Genomic DNA, 22,022 nt, shown 5'->3' on the forward strand with positions numbered 1-22,022 from the left:
AAAAAATCAGTTTATTTCAGCCTGGGTTTTTCCTCTCTTGTTGCGTTTATCAGCATAAGGGAGGTGTGACTTGGGTACTGGCAGACGCTGAGAGGCAAAGTTGAATTTATCAAGTCTTCTGTTTCTATAGGCTCTTGAGATGTAAATCCGATATACACACATTCACGTGGTTCCAGACAAAGACCGCAGAACTGGGTCTGGCTGTGTCCTTGTAATGTTCTATGTCGGGGGGGATTGTATGGATACAATTGTGTATAATGTTACGTATACAGAGCAGATGCCTCCACCGCTATGGAGACATCAATGCAATAAACATGGATGCCTACACCTTTTTACCTAAGCATAACACAGATCTGCGTGTAAATACTGTTCATTAGCGTAATCACCTACGCGCTGCCTCTTTGAAAACGGGCTGAGAACAATGCCTAGCATTGTTATGTTGCAAGAGGCATACTTGGTTAACCGTTCCCTCCTGCAAGGATTGTCATGGAGTTCTTATACAATAAAATATGATCAAGCTCTTTAAACTGAGATTTGCTTTCAGTGCTCTCATGGTGATTTATGTAGTATTGAATAGCTTTTTATGACACAGTCTAGATTTAATGTTTATAGCCTATAAAATGAAAATTCCCGTGGATATCAAACATTTTGACAGTATATGAAACATGTCCCCCTTATATGAAATGCTACACTTGCATTTAATGAGTTACAAAGCTATTAAATCGTACTTCGGTAACAAGGCCCTGTTGGGGGTTTTTAAACAACTCAAGTAAAATAAGGAGTATGTAAAAATCATTTTACCTGGAAAAAGCTGTATTTGTGTTATGAGGGAATACGTGTTATCGCTGATTGGAGAAGATTACCGCTCTATATATATACAAAGTTTGTTTGATTCAGCTGTTTGGGACCTTCTTGGCAGAGAATCTAGTGTATGTACAGGTGTCGTCAGAGATAGCTTAAAGCTTTTGACGTGTGTACAGCATCCCCCGATGCCCCCCCCCCCCCCCCAACTGCTTGGCCAGCAGGCCATCCTGCCACATCACTTTGGCCAAGCAATGGCCGATAGCATTGGCCTCCCCACTTGCTCTTCCTGCTGCATGACATCACGATGCATAGAACAAAACATGTTGTTTGCTTGCAAGTCAGTACAGCCTCAGCACTATGTCATCCAAGGGCTCAGGCCTTGTTCCTATTGTGACACAAATGGTGTGCGCACACCTTAAAGTGTACCAGAGATGTTTCAGTTGGCAGATTTTAAACTTACCTTGGTCTTTCTCCAGCCCCATGCCAGCTGTGGGCTCCATCACCGTTCTCCTGTGCGTCTCCGTTCCTCCGATGTGTCCCCTGGTATATTCCTCAGTGGCTGAGTTTGATTTCTGACTAGGGTTAGTACCTATGCAGTAAGTAGTTCAAGGCCAGACTCCCTAATACTGCAGGGTGGCCTCTTTAGCACGTCCCAGTGGCTGCAACTCTTGAGCACTTTTAGTCCAACAGGAGAAAAGCGTTATACAAATGTTTGGATTATTATATTATTATTACCCTGTTTGCTAAAAACCATTCTATCATGCCCCATGCTATTATCCCTCCTTCCCTCCCCATAGCAACAGTAGTGTTCACTCCCTGCAGTGTCACGCTCAGATCCACGAGCTTGATCCTGACAGGTGACACAAATGGTGTGTACACACCTTAAAGTGTACCAGAGATGTTTCATGTGGCAGATTTTAAACTTGGGGCTTCCTCCAGCCCCATGCCGGGTGTGGGCTCCATCTCCATCGTCCTGTGCTCCTCCGTTCCTGGCGGTGTCCCCCCCCCAGAATACTCCTCAGTCACGGCCAGTCGTGGCTCACCTGTTGCTTGGAGCGTTCTGTGCCCACGGGATCGCGACTGGGGTGCATGCGTGGTTAAGCATGCCTACGAAATATACCGGGGCACACAGTGGAGGAATGGAGGATCCCAGGAGTATGGCGATGGAGCCCATGGCCGTCATGAGGATGGAGGAAGCCCCGGGAAAGTATGAAAGCTTCTACATTAAACAACTTCTGGTTTTCTTTAAAGCGGTATTGTCACCATAAAAAGAACCACAGAAAGAAAGGAGAAATTCACTTCAGGTTTTATGCTTGCCTAAGTAGAGTGAGGCTCTGCTCCCCGGCCCACTTCCTGGTATTGATATGTTGCCGTGACACTCTGTGAGTCACATGGCAGCATGTTTAGGTCCATGAAAGTTGTGCAGTTCAGTTCATTTACAAGTTACATGTCTTTTCTATACTTCTAAAGTACAACAAGGATAAGCAGTATTGCTTGGCTGACTACTATCTAGCTTAACAGATCACTGAAAAAGAGGCTACCGACTTTAAAATGCATCCGAGATAAACTTTTACTCATTGCATAATTGTGTTCCTTTCATAGTTTATAGGGCATTCCTCAAGCCAAATACTTTTTTTGTTTGGTTTTAATACTCTTATTCCTTATAAACTAAACAAGCCTCACCCACAGCTTCTCCAGAGAGTGTTGGCACTCTGAGCCTTAAGGTGCATACACACGCACTACATGCGGCAATGACAGGTCCGTCAGACCCTCCCGCTGGGCGGACGTTTAGCCGACAATAGTGCGTGTGTACGCGCTGTCGGCGGACTGATAAGTCTGTTTCTTAAAGCGGAATATAACTCTGCATTTTAACTTTGCTCTAAAACATTATTTACAGCATATTATATGCAACCAGCATTTTTTTTTTACTAGACCAGTATGGGAAGGGTTACACACAGAGCTTTAAAGTTCCTGGAGAGAACTGCATAGGCATCCGAAGATTAGATAGATGCATTTAAGCAAAACAAAATGTAACAAGTGAGGAATGTTACACACTCTTTGGCTTTCCTCCAACTCCTGCACAGTCAGAGAGAGTGAGTCACATTCCACAGTTGTTACATTTTGTTTTGCTTAAATGTATCTATCTAAACTTCGGCTGAGGGGAGCAGTTCTCTCCAGGAACTTTAAAGCTGTGTGTAACCCTTCCAATGCTGGTCTAGTAAAAAAAAAATGCTGGTTGCATATAATATGCTGTAAATAATGTTTTAGAGCAAAGTTGAAATGCAGGGTTATATTCCGCTTTAATGATCCGCTCAGCGGATCGTTCAGAAACAGCCTGATCAGTCCGCCAACTGCGTGTACACATGCGCTACTGTCGGCTAAAAGTCTGCCCAGCGGGAGAGTCTGACGGACCCATCGTTGGCGGCCGTAGTGCATGTGTACGCAACTTTAGTAGCAAGGGCTTATGGGAGGTCAGTCTGGGCAGGAGGAGGAGATTACTAGTAAGGTATTTCAGAGGCAGAGGGAAGGAGGAGAGGGGAGTTAAGTTTTCACAGGCTGAGGGCTGGAGATGCTGTCCGCTTGCCTGTGTGTAGTGTGACAAACAGAACATGGCTGCTCTCGTTGTATCACAAGAATAAATAATCCTATACTGTTAAAGCTGTTTGCAGCTAGATTTGCTGTGTAAACTATCTAAACATAAGATATATAGAAACGTTACTTATTATAGTTCGTTTTTCATCTCGCATCCGCTTTAAAGAGGAACTGTTAGGTATAAGTTCTCAGAGAAAATAAACACATATATCAGTAGCTAAAGATTGGCTGTACTTACATTACATATGCATTTCACTGTCCACGTTTGGATTTCACAGAATTTGTATATAGTATATGCAGAGATAGATGCTCCGGACAGCTCATGGCAGGCTCCATGTTTTTCTCTCAAATGTGTCGTCATGTCCTGCCTGCTTCCTGATCACAGATAAGCTCCTACTTGAACAACACAGTGTGCAGTGAATATTAATGAGCCATGTGGCTAGGAACAATAGCTAACTCCTGCAGAGTACTCTGCCCCGAGATTTATCAGTGCTACACGCTGGACTGATTACAAGCTTCTGTAACGTCTCATTAGCAGCCGAGGGGAGGGCCCCAGAATGCTTTGCAGTTTAGTATGCGGCTTGCGTCCTTATGGGTCTATAACAGACTTGCTGATAAGCACACATCAAAGGTAACTGAGATTTTTATCTTCACTAATGGCTTTTGGGCTTCCTTCTAAACTGTTTAACACAGGAGAATAGAGGTTTAAATTAGCTTCTGCAGCCTGACAGTTACTCTTTAAGGGATTATGGCCCATACTCACTGGAAGGTGGATTGGGGGACTTACAGCAATACGAGGAACGAGCGTTCCCCTGATCCTTCTACCTACCTACCTGTGTGGGAACATGCAACGGCACACCTATCGCGGCACTTTGCGTGGCAAATGTGGATCTTAATGATCCAATCTGATTGTAATCGATGCACGGCCCAAAATGTTTAATCGCACACATATACCCAAATCGCAGAAACAATTGCTTATTTCACAAAATTGTGAGTCATAGAAAAGAAAATCAATTGAAAATCTCAACGTGGGTATGTAGTTTGACTGTCGCCTGAAAAGATCCAGAATCAAAGTCTAGCAGTCGTACCTAGCGTAAGACATCAATGCCTGTGTTCATGTAGTATTTATTGTTCCAGTAAACTTCATGTAGCTGTTGCTGACTTTTCTGCTGATCAAGAACTGACATGTTTACCACTTTGCTGTATCCAGCCTACCTGCTAAGTACACCTATCTTCACAGTTTATCAAATGATCTTCACGTGGAGAAGAAATCCTGTGGTGATCTCTGCCGAGTTGGCAGTAATTGGAGCTTAACAGGATGTCCGTTTAGACAGGAAGCAAATATTCAAGTGTTGTCAATAGTCTGCCTTCAGGTCTGTGCCTTGTGATCCTCCCACAACACAGGAGATGAAGGAGCCGAGAAGTGTAATGAAAGAAAGCGTATCACAGTTCTGAGGGGAAAGCCATTGCCCAAATCACAATAAACATGACACAGCAGAGTTCTGCTTCACACCGACTGCCATCAGCTATTGTCTCTTTATTCCTGACCGCTTGTTGCCATAACGATGGTGACTTCTTCCCATATATTACTTTATTAAAAGTAAAAAAAAAATGGCAGTCTTAAATATTTTAGTATGTGTGTTTTAAACAGCCTCTTTTCCCCATTTATGCAGTGCGGACACTGCACAGAAACCTAAAATAAGGAAACACCTGGCTAAATAATATAGATTATGAAATCCGCAAGAACATTGCAAACATCCTGTATTGTGACTTCAACTTGTTAGCGATACGATATTTCAACACAGAGCTTCAGAGAACTTTTCCAAAGTATTTAAAGAGGACCTGAACTCAGAACGTCTTGTCTGCTCTAAAAGATGTGCAACAGCATAGTAACCTTTAAAGAGAATCTGTACTTTAAAATTCTTACAATAGAAAGCATACCATTGTATTCATTATGTTCTCCTGGACCCCTCTGTGCTGTTTCTGCCACTCCCTCCTGGCTTGTAATTGCCAGTTTTAGGCAGTGTTTACAAACAAAAGACATGGCTGCTAACCGGAGTGTGATAGGCTGAGAGGAGCTCAGTCTGTGACTCACACAGAGCCTGCAGGGGGCGTGGAGAGGGAGTGTATAGCTTCTATCCTATCACAAGCAGAGCAGCACATTGCTGCCTGAGGCCGACAAAGCCGTCAGAGGAAAGAAGATTAGATTATATAACAGAGATAATTCAGCCACTGTGCAACTAGGAAAGGCTGCAGTAAGACAGACCACATTAGAACAGGTATAGGAACTTATAGGATAGAAGAAATAAGGCTGAAAATGTTGTTACTGAGTCTCTTTAAAGAAAAACATTTCTCTGTTACAGCTGATACAAATCCTGCAATAAATATGCAGTGTCTACCTCCTGCTTTCATGGAAGCAGACATAGGGTTAAAGGCAACCTGTATGGAGAAAAAAAAAAGTTCTACCGGCCTCCTTCAGATGTCCTGGGCCTGCGCCGGGACAAATCAATCCACCAGTCCCCCGCATACTCACTGTTGACTTACATGTTGACGGGCACTGCGCCTGTGCAGCCCTGCTCACGTCACCGGGAGTGTCCTGCGAAAATGAAAGTGAGCCGCAGCGGGGGACCAGAGGATCGTTTTATCCCGGCCCGGGCACAGGATGTCTGCAGGGGGGCTGGTAGAAGCCCCAGACCAGCTACACAGGAGTGACCATGGGGTGTATGCACTAAACTATATTAAAGGACAACTGTAGTGAGAAGCATTTGGAGCCTGCCATATGTATTTCCTTTTCAACGATCCTAATAGCCTGGCAGTCCTGCTGGTTTATTTGACTGCAGTAGTGTCTGAATAACACCAGAAACAAGCATGCAGTTAATCTTCTCAGAGTTTTATTTAGTGTTTATTTTTTATTTAAGTATTTATTTATATAGCGGCGACCTATTACACAGCACTGTACAGAGTATATTGTCTTGCCACTAACTGTCCCTCAGAGGGGCTTACAATTAGAGATGGCCCAAACTGTTCACAGCAAACAGGCCATGGGGAATTCATCATACTACGCATTAGTGCGCAGACGCTTTCACGGTGGCTGATCGTCCTTGATCGCATGTCTGCAGCCAGGAGTGCTCTGCATGAAGTCGTGCGCATACGCACATCACTCCCAGCTGCAGACGCGCACTTACGGACGTGTGGCCACCGAGAAAGCGTTTGCGCAGTAATGTGTAGTATGATGAATGCGAAAATGACTCCGAGGTCATTCCCCATGGCCTGCTCACTGGGAACAGTTCGCAGCATCACTACTTACAATCTAGTCCCTACCATAGTCTAACAATAATGTTAGAAACACCTGATCCGCTGCATGCGTGGTCAGGTCCAATGGCTAATAGTATTAGATGCAGACAATCAGCAGGATAGCCAGGCATCTGCTATTAGTAAATAAATATGGCAGCCTCCATATACCTCTCACTACAGTTGTCCTTTAAAGAGACTCCGTAACAAAAATTGCATCCTGTTTTTTTTATCATCCTACAAGTTCCAAAAGCTATTCTAATGTGTTCTGGCTAACTGCAGCACTTTCTACTATGACAGTCTCTGTAATAAATCAATGTATCTTTCCCCTGTCAGACTTGTTGGCCTGTGTCTGGAAGGCTGCCAAGTTCTTCAGTGTTGTGGTTCTGCTATGAACTCACCCTTCCTGGCCCCTCTATGCACACTGCCTGTGTGTTATTTAGATAAGAGAGAAGAGAGAAGCTGCTCTAATCAGCTGGATAAATCTTCCTCTGAGCTGGCTGGGCTTTCACATACTGAGGAATTACAAACAAGGGCAAAGCTGTTTGCAGGAAGAAAAGAGCAGCCTGAAACTTCAGTGCATGGGGGAAAGAAACACACAAATGATCTCTTGAGATTCAAAAGGAATGCTGTATACAGCCTGCTTATGTATGGATGTATTTTCTATGTGTGGACATACTGTACATCAACCTACTTCCTGTTTTGGTGGCCATTTTGTTTGTTTACAAACAAACGTTTTAAAACTGTTTTTAACCACTTTTAATGTGGCGAGGAGCGGCGAAATTGTGATAGAGGGTAATAGATGTCCCCTAACGCACTGGTATGTTTACTTTTGAGCGATTTTAACAATACAGATTCTCTTTAAGCAGAACAGGGCTGAATGCTATGCATAAGGGCCCATTTACACTTAATCAGTTGGTGTGCGTTAGTACACATTTTTTTCCATAGCAGTGCAATGTGAAAAAGATTTCGGTTAAAAACGCGTTAAACGAATACTGTAGGGGTCGGGGGAAAATTAGTTGAACTTACCCAGGGCTTCTAATGGTCCCCCACGGACATCCTGTGCCCGTGCAGCCACTCACCGATGCTCCAGCCCTGCATCCGGTTCACTTCTGGAATTTCAGAGTTTAAGGTCTGAAAACCACTGCGTCTGCATTGCTGTGTCCTCACTCCCGCTGATGTCACCAGGAGCATACTGCGCAGGCCCCGTATGGTCTGTGCCTGCACAGTACGCTTCTGGTGTCATCAGCAGGAGAGAGGACACGGTAACGCAGGTGCAGTGTTTTTCAGACTCTGAAATTCCATAAATGAACCGGAGGCGGGGCCGGAGCATCGGCGAGTGGCTGTGCGGGCACAGGTTGTCTGCGGGGGACCATTAGAAGCCCCAGGTAAGTTCAACTCATTTTCCCCCGACCACCCTACAGTATTCCTTTAAATGGGAAAGGTGCCATAGGAAAACATGGGCATTACTTTAAAAATCAGTTTTCTTTCAGTTATAAGTGAGAGCAACTGATTAAGTTTAAAAGGGCCCTTATGCTCTACTCATAATGCACGTGTAATTCTGCTTAACCCAGTTTAGTGCATATATCCCTATGTCACACTAAAGCAGGAAGTACAATAGATGCCTGTCTACATTTCACGGCATTCCTGCATTAGAGTAGAAACCACATGTCTACATGAGGAGGCAGAAATTGTAATTCACAGAATAAGCAATTGTAATTCCTCTGTTTGGTAACAGAAAGCTAATCAGGAGAGGTGAAATCTTAAGGCTCAATTCACAGTTCCGTATGATTAACAGAACAAACTGCTACTGAGCCGCAAACATGCCACAGATCTTGGGTGGTAAGAAAAATCCCCAGGTTCCCCACTAGCAAACAAAATAATCATTGGACCCCCTGCAGTCAAACACTCCTCCCACCCCATCACATAGTGTCCAGTCAAATTTCCCGTTTTTCAGAGGAGCTCAAAATCGAATCCCTACCATGGTCCTATGTAGTGATGTCGTGATCTTGAAATTTTCAGTTCGCGAACCACCATAGAATTCAACGGGCAGGCCAATTCTAAAACCTAGAGGAACTGTTTCTGGCCACAAAAGTGATGGAAAAGTTGTTTAAAGGGGCCTAACACATTGACAGTGGCATGCCGGAGGGGGCTCCATGGCAAAAGTCCGACAAAAAATTACATAGTTTTAATCTCAAGTGCAGAAATTGCATTACATTCCCAAATTTGTGGAATAAAGTGCTTTAAAACGTCCGGTGTACACACCGATCAGGTAGTGTTAGGGTTTGACCCGGTTCACAGACAAAATGCCCCATTTACCGCACCGCAAACAACCGCAAAGAGTGTTAATAATGTCATGTAAGCGAATTATTGTTTTTACTAGTTGACACCTTCAGGATGTAAATGTTAGTCCTCTCGGTGGCAATCTTTGTATAGTGTCTGCCGCCGTGCTTCTGCTCACATTACTGGGAGTGCTGGCGATTGCGGTTTTCCAGCCCCTAACAATCAGGTTGAGGTAGTTCAATGACGTTATGGAGTGCCCATATCAGAGGAGGATAAGGATGTTGTGGCAATATATCTATCTATCTATCTATCTATCTATCTATCTATCTATCTATCTATCTATCTATCTATCTATCTATCTATCTATCTATATATATATATATATATATATATATATATATATATATATACTGCCAGGGAGGGTGACAGGTTTATGCTATGTGCAACAATCGCCTCAAAATATAAGCCCTGCCAGTGAGGCCTTATGCAGGGCAGTAGTGGTTATTAGGTGCCATAGGTGGTGGTGAAGGATTATTGGGATATCTAGTCAGTGCACTACTAGGACCAGCAGACTTGTCTCCCCACAGCATACTTGTGCACTGAACACACAGAACAGCAATACAATGGCAAAATAAACTATGTATTAGCCTAGAAGGGGCTATTAGCTGTTCAGGAAACTGTGGTAGTAGCAAGACTCTGCACTGAGGACACAGAACACAGGCCTAACTAATGCTATCCCTGTTTGAAGCACTCTCCCTGATCCGCCTAGCACAGAAGCCAAACAAAGACTGCAAAATGGCTGCTGTGCTGGCTTTCTCATAGGTGGGAATAGGCAGTCCAAGTGGGAGGGATAGCTGATTGGCTGCCATGTGTCTGCTGACTCTGGTGTGAGGGATTTTTGGCTCCATTATTATGTGTAGGGGGCGGGTCGAACACACCATATGTTCGCGAACACGAACAGCCGATATTTGCCGGAAACTGTCCGCTGGTGAACAGTTTGGGCCATCTCTAGTCATATGTCTATTGAAATCTAGGGCCAATTTAGGGAGTAGCCAATAAACTTATCTGTATGTTTTGGATTGTGAGATTTACGGTAACTGGAGTGCCCGGAGGAAACCCACACAGACACTGGAGAACATGCATATGTTGCTTTGGCTGGGATTCGAACTGAGGACCTAGTGCTATCCACTACGCCACCGTGTATTTGCACAGTGTTTTGACCATGCATTTGCACAGCATTTTGAGTATCACATTTTTAAAATGTAGACCAAATGTTTTCCCTATGATTATAGATTGAATTTCCGTCTGGCCACATGGCAAGCAATACTGTCCTATTCCTGTGACTGCAAACACACTTTGCACTAAACACACCCACACACTTTTTTTACACTCGCACAAACCCAAGGGACACTTGGGTTGCAGAGGCCTAATCTCTGTATCTCTATGCAGGCATCATAGGTAGAAGGTCCAGTTTGATTGTAGCTGCACCTGAGGTGCTCAGAGAACACTATTCATTATTCGAATATTGACTTTTGTAAAGTGGTACAGACTGTAGTCCAAAGATAAACCTTCTGAAACCGTGATCCATAAACTGGGCCAGTACCATTGGTGAGATTCTGACTGGGACAATCCAGGAATCAAAACTTGTGTCTCGCGTTGTCTAGCAGGAGAATATTGTCTTTCGAGTCCCAGAAACTATGAGCAGATCACTCACTTGGCCGTCTAGTATAGATTCCATTGTACGTTTTGGAAAAGACCATATCCTGACTGAATACTGGCAGTGGCAGTATAAACATTGTAGCACTTGTGATGATTTGGTTTTTACTTTCCGGGTGGCACTTTCAACACAAGAAAGACTATGGTGGTAGCACGACTGAGCAAAGGTTGGGAAATGCAGAATTAGGTGATTTCTTTCCGGAGTTCTTAAAGAGAAACCCAAACTACTTTCTGAGCACAAAACAGACATTTTTATTTTATTCCAGATGTTAGTGTGATCTCTCCACATGCTGTCAGCCAGGCATATTGGGGACTTGCTCTATCCCCATTCCTCACCCTAGTGATAAAAACAAAGGACGTACTGTGCACCTGCCATGTGGAGTATAGAAAATGTCTCACACGGCTTTGTCAGGACCAGCATGCCATAGCATTCATTCAAATGCTTCCAATCACGATGTTCAATGCATCCACCAGTTGTTTTTTTTATTCCATTATAGAACCTCCTTTCCGTGTACACAGACCGAGGGGAAAATACACGAACCGTTAGTTGTTGTAGTAAGTTAAAGTCTACAACATAATCATTTATCACTCAGGCTCTGTAGGCTCTTTGTCTTCTCTGGTGAGGTGAAATTATTGCCGTGATCATTATGATTTCTTTTATACAGTAACCTTGATTGATCTGGGCTGAGGAGTGACACACTGGGGAACTCCTCTCGTCCTATAAATCATGCTCCCTGTTTCCAAGGATCTATTTAGCACATGACCTTGCCATATTCACCTCTGTGGCTGGCGGTGCCTCAGCTATGAATTGTCAGTTTTTGTGCTTGCTTAGACTGTGTGGGACTGATTCATACAGAGTGGTGGAGGATACTTGTGCAAAAGAGTAGCATTTGTCCAGAACAACTAATCCCATAGCTGCCAAGTCCCTCTTTAGTAACTAAATCTGTCTGTCCCTCTTTCTTCTGCATTTGTCCCTCTTTTAGGACCCATGTACAGATCTATGCAAATATATGTATTTTTCCACTGAAAATGTGTTTAATAGACTCTAAATGTTCCTTCTATGATTTATATTGATTTCTTATTTTCAAAAGTTAAAATGAAGCAGAAATAATTTATGATAGAGAAGAACAGTATAGTTTTGAATGAAAAAACTACATGTTTTGTTTCTGAATTCTTTCTTGTATCAGTGACTAGGGGTGTGGCAGAGGCGTGAATAGGGGTGTGACATGGGTATGTCTTAAAGTGTCTCTCTCATCTCAAAAAGTTGGGAGGTATGCAATCTAAGGATTTTTTTTCATTCAGGAATTAAGACCTGAATGGATGATTGATTGCTGTTGTCAACTGCTCTATGTTTCCTCGAATTTTCCTTGCACCTTCTTTGATAACTGCCTTACTGTATGTTTAAGTCAGTGGTGGTCAACTTGCAAGATGTAGTATAGCTCCTGACACCGATTTCGAGCTGCCCATTGCTGGTCTTGACTGTGTCACCTAGCTATGGCTGGGATTCCTCCAACCCCAAAGTACCATTTTGTAACTATGTAAAGACTTTGGTCCCTATTCAAGCCTTTCACAGGAGTATTCAGATTCTTGAAAACTGTTTTGGTCTGGGATACATTGTTTACAGATAACCGTTCCATACTTGGACCGGTTTCAGCTGGATGTTGACCAATGTCCTTATTATTACCACCAAGTATATCGTGTTTATTACTTATTCTGAAGGTTGTCGGTGTAATGTAGACTCCTCCTGTATGGTTTATTGAAATAGCTTGGGAAAGATGCAGATTTGATTATTGTGCTATAATCTGCTGGGAATCATTGCTACAAAAATGTCAGATCGATTGATTGATTTTAGGCCTAAGAGTGAGGACCAGATTGAAAAGTCAGGTCCTGCAGCTCCCAGTGCCTTTGCGACCTCCTCTGTGTATGGCTTCCGACGTGTCATTTGACTCTCTGCAGGTCAGATGACACACTGGGAGCGGTGCATGGTCGACCGAAAGCCGCTTGGAGCTGAAGGATGCATAGAAGATAACCCCCGGAGCATTGGAGAGTAGTTTCTGCCCTGCAAACCCCCAAAAGTTCTTTCCCGGTTATCCCCCTCAGGCATGTCGTTTGGTTGAGACTTTCAGTTGCCTGAGTTCTGTATAATGTGGACTTTGCTGACGATTCCTTGCTGGAATCTATTGAAAATAATTCTGTAGTGTGTGGTAGGAATTGATTGTTTTAGAACATATTGGGCAGAAATCTATATGTGTGTATGACCTGCTTTACTTTTTATAGCTTTTAAAGTAATAAAGTTTAGTGTCCAGCCCTGGCAACTTCTAAAGCACTTCTCGCTCTTTTCCCTCCTCTTCCTTTATAAATCATTGTAAGCTTTAAGTTTTCTCCTCTGCTTCTTTGTGTTAAGGTGAAACATTAAAGACTTGTTTTCTTCTGAAATCTTATGAATTTCTTTTTTACTTTTGACAGAGAGAACTCGATACAACAGCAACCGTATTGGCAAACAGACAAGATGAAAGTGAGCAGTCCAGAAAAAAACTTATTGATCAAAGTCGAGAATTCAAGAAAAACACCCCTGAGGTGAGCTGAACGTTTTATTTTCCTGAACGCTGAATCTGGGAATTGCTTTTTTTATGAAGGAATAACAGATGTCACTTTGTGTAGCTATAATTTGCACAGACAGCCTTCAGGTTTCTGGCTGCTGAAGTACTACAATACTAGAGGTCCCAGAAAGCTAAGCAGAGCTGAGCAACTTTTGGTAACTCTTGTTCTCGGGTGTCTGGGGAGCCATGTCTAACATTACATCACTGCCCTGCCTTGTCAATTTAAAGTCAAAAGTATACAGAATACTTGCCTTTGGAGCAGAAAGAACTCCTTTGAAGACTTTTTGATGGCTGATCCAATGAGTAAAGCCTTGACACTGGTCATGTGATCTGTCATTTGGTGCTGCCTAACCTCATTGCCCATGAGCATCAACTATTTCTTATTTTTATGACTTCTATGGGTGTAGGTTGCAAGTGATTGGCTCTAACTAGCCTTAAAGAGAATCTGTATTGTTAAAATCACACAAAAGTAAACATACCAGTGCGTTAGGGGGCATCTCCTATTACCCTCTGTCACAATTTCGCCGCTCCCCGCCGCATTAAAAGTGGTTAAAAACAGTTTTAAAAAGTTTGTTTATAAACAAACAAAATGGCCACCAAAACAGGAAGTAGGTTGATGTACAGTATGTCCACACATAGAAAATACATCCATACACAAGCAGGCTGTATACAGCCTTCCTTTTGAATCTCAAGAGATCATTTGTGTGTTTCTTTCCCCCTGCATCTCTCATGCACTGAAGTTTCAGGCTGCTCTTTTCTTCCTGCAAACAGCTTTGCCCTTGTCTGTAATTCCTCACTATGTGAAAGCCCAGCCAGCTCAAAGGACAACTTATCCAGCTTGTAAAAGATAAGAGAGAAGCTGCTCTAATCTAAATAACACACAGGCAGTGTGCATAGAGGGGCCTGGAAGGGGGAGTTCATAGCAGAACCACAACACTGAAGAACTTGGCAGCCTTCCAGACACAGGCCTGACAAGTCTGACAAGAGAGAGATAAGATGATTTATTACAGAGACTGTGATAGTACAACGTGCTGCAGTAAGCCAGAACACATTAGAATAGCTTTTGGAACTTGTAGGATGATAAAAAACAGGATGCAATTTTTGTTACGGAGTCTCTTTAAACCCGACTAGAACTGGAGAGAAAAAAGTAAGATACTTGCCTCTGTAGTGGGAAGGCTCAGATTGGTCCAGAAGTTTCCCTGATCCTCTTACAAGCCCTCTGTTTTAGTGCTGGGTTCCTCTACATTTATTTGACTTGTGCCAGTTAGTTGAATTGGATTCTTCTGCTGTGTCACCCTAGTTGTGGACAAGCGCATGGACGTGTGAAGTCCGTGCACGCCCAGCAGAAGCTACTCTTGCGCAGCTTTTTCTTTCCATGCCCAAGTGCTTTATTCTACTTGGCATGCACAGGCGTTACATTCAATTATATGTAATTTAAAACTTCTAAAACTTGCCTAAAATGTATGTACCTAAAATGGCATGTACCATGATGATATAAAAATGTATATACTGTACCAATCCTACTTGGGACTGGCCTACGTCCTCCTTTGGTTGAACTGTGTTTATAAATCAGCCTTTCTGCAGTGAAGGGATGTTTGGCTGCAGCTTAATTCTTTAGACATCATAACATTTTTTTGTGTCTGCAACAAACATCCTTGACTGCTGGGAAGAGATAAGTTCAATAGGTCATCATTATTCTGTACAGAAGCTGAATAAATATGAACGATGACATTAAAACTATTACATGTCTAAACTTATTTTTTAACCCTTAAAACCAAAGGAAGAATAGGGAATTCTGGGAAATGCAATTTAAGGTTGGCTCTGTTTTTCATAGCATCAGTTTATTTTCATTTCGAGTTCAAGTACACTCGCACTGTAAGATTTTATGACCACTGAAAACCGATAAATTTGACATACAGTTGTGAAGGCAATCTTCTCTGTGGAATGTTATTTAGCTTCTTGCTGGTTAATTGTAAATGAAAAGGACAGTCACAGAGGTTTTCTGATCATATCCTTCACTGCTTCAGCTCCTGCCTGGTGAAACATTACAGTGTAGGTGAAATTTTAGAAACACATATGCTGGCTTTTATCAAGACCACCGTAAAGAAAACTGGAGCAGAATAGGTGCAGCTTTAGGTGCTAAAGGCAACTATGGTTTTCATTTCACACTAAAGAAGGTGTTAAAGGGAACCCGAGGTGAGAGGATACGTAGACTGCCATATTTATTTTCCTTGTAAACAATGCCAGTTGCCTGGCTGTCTTGTCAAAACCTTGGACCAAGTATAGGGCTAATCTAGTAAGAGCACCTGATCTGTTGCATGCTTGTTCAGGGTCCATTGTTAAAAGTATTAGAGGCAGATGATCATCAGGACAGCCACCAGGTAATGTGCATTGTTTAATAGGAAATAAATATGGCAGCCCCCCTTCCCTCTCACATTGGGTTCTCTTTAATGACTGCACCACTTCTACCATTAACCACAGTGGTCGTGAATGGGAAAATCCATTTTTACACCATAACCGCATGAAACGTCATTGCTAAATAGGAGATACCCCCAAACATTGAAAAACAATTAAAAACATATAGCAAGGGTCACTTTCCTCTCTAGTAAGGCCACAAGCTTTGACTTTGTCTTAGAATACATTGAGAGACTCATCCACAATCCACCAGTTTACATCTCAAGTAGATAAGTACCTCCATAAACTAGTACATTACAATGCATTAACTGACAGATGGAGTTGCTTGCGAAAGGGAGGACATAAGTTAGGAGTGTGCCTGGACCTGGGATAATCGGGAATATGGAATTGTATGTAAGTGCAATTTTAATCAATACTTTCTACAGTATTGCCCTGCTAGCAGGTGTTATCCTCTTGCATTTCTATATGAGACTTTAAGGGCCTGAATACACTTGCAAGAAAGATTGGACAGTTGTCCAAAGAGATGTCTCAAATGCCTGTTCAAGATTGGCATACAGAACACTTGCCCATCTGTCATATAGACAACCAGATGTCAGATGTGTTAATAGCAAGCAGCCACAACAATACACTGACAGTTCAGATGTGCTCATGAATTCCTTGTATATTTATCACAACACTGCAGCCCTTAACGCGTCCAAAAATGTCTAGCATGTTGGATTTCCTTTTTGGTAGACATTTGCCTTTGAACAGCCTTTTTTTGGCTCACGGTGGTCAAACAAGCTTACTAAGATAATTTGTTTCAAATTACTTCAGTGGCAGATGTGTAAAGGCTTTAAGTGTATTCCGACACAAAGACACCCTAAGAGTGTCCCCCCAACCACTTTCTCTTCCCATGAGTTGGTCATCTGTAGTGGTTGAGTGCTGGAAGACTCTTCATTACTATCCGTGGCGGATGGCTTCATTGCTTCAATTCTAATTACAAAAGAGTGCAACTTATCCTTTACAAATATAAAGATTTTGATTGGTTGGTTGTTTTGGGAAGCTGTCCCGCCTTTCATCGCTACCTTTCATCGCCCCATTGTATCAATGTTGGTTAGCGTTTATTATGATTCCAGCACAGTCATTTCCTAAATTAGAAAATGTTACCAGTACAGCAAGTAATGGCAATAAGATTGCTTTCATCTCCTGCAAATCTCAAAAGATCTAGAATGCCGTGGTTGAGTTTAGAGCTGCAACCCCACAGAGACCGTCCTGCCCCCTCTGTTATAAAGAACACAAACATATGGCAGAATCGGCAGGATGCATCTTGATAACATCAGGGGTCTCCGGAGATGTACCATGATTGTATGTTGCTTGGGATGGCAGGGTTCTGCAGGAAGATTCCATAGAGTGTGCCGCCTCCCCAGTATGGGCTAGTGCCAGTATGAAAGCATTTCATGTTGTTGTGTTTTGTGTGGCAGGAAGGGTGTTTGTCACAGCTGCTCCTGTATATGCCTGTTTACCGTCATTCACATATTGCTCTGAATATTGATGCTATTGGCAACACTTTCTGCTTCAACTGCGCAAATAATGGCGGGAGGGGGAGTGAGATAACTGTTGGCAATGAACAGGTTAATATAATTAGCACCCTGGAGACACATATGCATTTTGCCCTTGGATGCACAAACTGTTTTTAGCAACAACAGCTGGTTTCATGTTTGCACTGTTAAACCGAATATTTTCTTGGTGGATTGCCTCTGAGCAATTTCTTAGTAATTGTTTCTCATGCATGTGAAAAGTGCCATCCTTAAAGGAAGGAAGATAGGAAATGAGCATTACAGTAGAATACATGGTATGATTAGCATTTTCCAGTCAAGAAGCCGTTACATCAACAACCTACATATGTGCAAGCATGGGGTACAGTCAGTGGTGGAAATGTTGATTAGAACAATCCTGTATTGGTTCCTAGAAGAAACTATTTTCTATTAATATGCTTGGTTAGAAGACTCTTTGGAGTCGTGTAGTTTAAGTTTGAAGTAATTCTTGGGTTACTGGAGTCAGTAAAGAGCCTACAAATCTGTATAAAGTCAAACTTTCTATACCATAAAGCGGTGCATCAAAATACACCAAGCTGCCCATTTTTACCTGAGAGAACTCTTTATTTTTTCCTCTTGAGTGTGTCGAGTTTGACACACTTTTGCTCTAAATTTCTGATTATGGGTTAGGTTAATCCTTTTTTTTTTTTTTTTTTTTTTTTTAATTAATTTGTGTTACTCTTTTGAATCCTTATTGTGCTAAAGCAGGGCTATCCACCTCTCGTCCTTCACTGGTGTACATGCAGAAAGGGTGCCTGGGAAATTGGGCACAGGAAATGGCTGCTAGTAGAATATCAGTAAATGTGCAGATATTCTACTGTTTTGCAGTGCTAATTCTGATAGTAAAATATCAGTAAATGTTACCAATATTTTACTACAGCTAAACCTAACCCTATTTTCACACAGAGCCCTCTCTCTACCGGTACCTAACCATAAGAATAATTTTGGCTATGGGGCAAATTTGTGCACCACAGTGCAAACCAATGGCCCTGGCGCCTGCTATTTCATCGGGCGCCTGATATGCCCCAATTTTCCCTCTATGCCAAAAATACTATAAGTGCCAATGGTTGCGCCCAAACTTCCGCAGCCCCTCTGGCACCCAAATTTCCTGCTTTTCTCAAAGACCATATCCATGCCAGTGTTTAGCATGGACTAAGAAACGTGTTCTACTTTCTGAACCGCACCTTTCCTGATTCAGTCCCATCAATTAATTTGAGCTGTTCTAAAAATGTGTGAGGACCTCGGCCTTTGATGAGTGGAGTTAGATAGCACTGCGCTAGAGTAAGTTCATGCAGCCCAGTACAGATCACATACCTTTGGCACAGGCTGGACTAAGCTGTTGTCCCTAGAAGTTCAAGCTTTACGCATTTATGAAATTCAGCTAACACAAATATTGGTGTCTTAAATTTCCAAGACGTTTTGGTTGTTTGGACCCGGGTCCTCAATTTGTGTCAATTTTTATCTGGATAATATTTTGTGTTTTTATGGGATGACAGAAATACAGTGTGGAGCAAAGCCTCATAAATTACATCATTGTAGACAGGCTAGGCCACTATTCTCTTATTACTACGCGGGCTCAATTTCTAATGTCAGATCTGACAGCATCATAACTACAAACACACATGTGGAATGAGAGGACCGGCAAAGCTAATATTATGATTTATGTACCTAAGCTGGAAGGTGATCTCTCTCCTATAACTTGTACTGTGATGTGGTCCTTGTGATGGGGTACAGCAATTGAGTTTTGATGTTGTTGTTGTTTTTCAGGCATGTAGATAATTAGTCTTTAAAATGTGTACCTGAGACGGGGATAATGGCAGTATTTATATGTACCTGGGGCTCCCTCCTGCCCCATGAGGCTGTAGGCTTCCTCGCAGGCCTCTCCGGTGGCTCCAGTCAATTGTAAAGGCTCCCGATATTCTGGCCAGTCGTCGGCTCCTGCCCATGCATGGCCCAGCTGCAGCCCCGTGCCGCAGGCGCAGAACACTCCCAGTCACAGGATGCCCGCGCAGCTGGGCCATGTATGTGCAGAAGAGTGCGGCCGGCCACAATACCAGGAGCTATTACAATTAAACAGAACTGCCAGAGAGGACAGAGAGGGAGCTCATGGTCCTCATGGGGCTGGAGGAAGCCCGAGGTATGTATAAATACTGCTATTATCCCCATCTTAGCTTCTCTTTAAATAGTAGAAATGGTCAACGAGCTACTGATGAATTTGGCTTAAATGTAAATTGTATGCTACTTGGATGCACTTTTTTAAACTGGCCCAGTTCCAGCTACATTTAATTTGCATTGAAGCTAGAATTTTAGGATGACCTTGACTAGCTCTATTAAAGTAGAACTTCACAATGCATTAAATAAAAATGATCCCCGAGTTAATTCTGAGGTTCCCAGCGCTACATCGGTGGTCAGGAGGAGGTTGTGGTATCCCTCTAGAGGATCCAGAGACTTCCCTCTACCGAGTTAAGTATCTTATTAATAGAGCTGTGGATCTCAAAGGTTTAAAATTGTTAAAAAATTGTTAAAAAATAGTCCGTCTAACTCTCAATGCAACTTTTCATCATCATTGTATAGTGTAAAAGGAGCCTGAGGGCTGGTGCACACCGAGCGGGTTTTTTGGCGTTTACGCTTGGTCAATGTATCTCAATGGGGTGGTTCACACCAGAGCGGGAGGCATTTTTCTGAAACGCATACTCCCGGGGTGAGGCATTTTTTGGATTGCGGAGGCGTTTCTGCCTCCAATGTAAAGTATAGAAAAACGCAAACCGCTCTGAAAAACTGCAGTCCAGAGCGATTTTGCAGGCGTTTTTGTTACAGTAGCTGTTCAGTAATAGCTTTACTGTAACAATATATGAAATCTACTACACCAAAAACGCTTCCTAAAACCGCAAAATGCTAGCTGAAACGCTACAGAAAAATGAGAAAAAGCGTTTCAAAATCTGCTAGCATTTTGCGGATCTGCTAGCGGGTTTTGGTGTGCATCGGGCCTTAGTGGGCCTGTCCCATGAAAGCCAGCTGATTCCATGTCCCTTAGTGGGCCTGTCCCATAGTGGGCCTGTCCCATGAAAGACAATTGATTCCATGTCTCTTAGTGGGCCTGTCCCTTGAAAACCAGTTGATTCCAGCTAGGGCCTATGGAGCCCATTTTATTGCCTCTGGAGCTGTCAGCCAATTATTGTAGATAATCTGACAGCGTCCCAGAAAGGCAGACAAATGACAGAACAGACAGATTTGGGAGTCATAAAAGCATCAGCAGCTTATGACTATTAATGACGATAAATTTTGAGCAATTTTAATTATAAACACCCACTAAAGCATCACAGTGTTCCTAATTAACTGATTAAAGGTATTGTGCTTATTAATGCCAGCTGACCCAGTTATCAAAGTAATCTTTTGATTGTATAGACATTCATCAAAATTAAAAGTACTGTAGATAATAATTGAAGGTGTCTATGCGGAGAATTCTATGTGCAGCAGGAACTGATCTTCATACATACATACATACAGACAGACAGACAGACAGACACACGTTTGTATGGAACTTGGACTTTTTTGGATAAAAGGGAAACAAAAATCATCTTGTCACCTCTATAGTTTTATTTTTAAAACTTTGGGGTTAATGCTCAAAAATGCAGGAATATTGCTGTGAGCAGTCTGAGCATGACAATAGAACTACACGTTTATGCATAAACCCCTTTGTGTGAGTTTTTTAAAGGAAATCTGTAGTAAGGTCCGGTGCACACCAAAAACCGCTAGCAGATCCGCAAAATGCTAGCAGATGTTGAAACGCGTTTTCTTATTTTTCTGTAACGTTTCAGCTAGCATTTTGCGATTTTGGGAAGCATTTTTGGTGTAGTAGATTTCATATATTGTTACAGTAAAGCTGTTACTGAACAGCTTCTGTAACAAAAACGCCCGCAAAACTGCTCTGAACTGCCGTTTTTCAGAGCGGTTTGCGTTTTTTCTATACTTTACATTGGAGGCAGTAACGCCTCCGCAATCCAAAAAATGCCTCACCCCGGGAGTATGCGTTTCAGCAAAACTCCTCCCGCTCTGGTGTGCACCACCCCATTGAGATACATTGACCAAGCGTATCCGCAGCCGCAAGCGGCTGCAAAAACGCCCAAAAACCCGCTCGGTGTGCCCCAGCCCTAAGAGACAATATGCACTCCCCCTGTTTTTTTTTTTTTTTTCTAGTTAGTGACATTTATGCTAATCTTCTGTCTCTGATACTTTCTGGGCATTATTTACTAATGCTTTGATAAATGGGGATGTGGGAAAAATGGGATTTGAAAAGAAATTCACAAGTTCAGTTGTAAGCATAAAAGAGAATCTGTATTGTTAAAATCGCACAAAAGTAAACATACCAGTGCATTAGGGGACATCTCCTATTACCCTCTGTCACAATTTCGCCGCTCCCCGCCGCATTAAAAGTAGTCAAAAACAGTTTTAAAAAGTTTGTTTATAAACAAACAAAACGGCCACCAAAACAGGAAGTAGATTGATGTACAATATGTCCACACATAGAAAATACATCCATACACAAGCAGGCTGTATACAGCTTTCCTTTTGAATCTCAAAAGATCATTTGTGTGTTTACCTTCTGTCCCCTTCTTCTCTCATGCACTGAACATTACAGGCTTCCTGCAGACAGCTCTGCCTGTGCCTGTGTTTGTAATTCCTCAGTATGTGTCAGCCAGCTACTTTCACAGCCTAACAGAGGAGGATTTTTATCCAGCTCTCTTCT

At 42.6% G+C, this 22,022-nt stretch overlaps 1 protein-coding gene and 1 long non-coding RNA gene across 5 annotated transcripts in view; both read left to right on the top strand.

The window, feature by feature from the left end:
* The window catches only part of LOC137547082 (uncharacterized), a 554,567-nt gene that overhangs the window by 70,322 nt on the left and 462,223 nt on the right, over nt 1-22,022 (top strand). The window lies entirely within an intron of this gene.
* CUX1 (cut like homeobox 1) overlaps nt 1-22,022 on the top strand; it is a 541,156-nt gene that overhangs the window by 56,911 nt on the left and 462,223 nt on the right. For 3 of the 4 annotated variants that reach the window (XM_068270260.1, XM_068270261.1, XM_068270263.1), the window contains exon 2: nt 13,153-13,263. In XM_068270260.1, the coding sequence (XP_068126361.1) occupies nt 13,153-13,263 (111 nt within the window). Of the gene's footprint in view, nt 1-13,152; nt 13,264-17,436; nt 17,533-22,022 lie in introns of those variants that run through there. The other variant, XM_068270262.1, reaches the window with a different exon arrangement.

The sequence above is a fragment of the Hyperolius riggenbachi genome, chromosome 2, assembly GCF_040937935.1.
Source record: "Hyperolius riggenbachi isolate aHypRig1 chromosome 2, aHypRig1.pri, whole genome shotgun sequence".
Lineage (NCBI taxonomy): Eukaryota > Metazoa > Chordata > Amphibia > Anura > Hyperoliidae > Hyperolius > Hyperolius riggenbachi.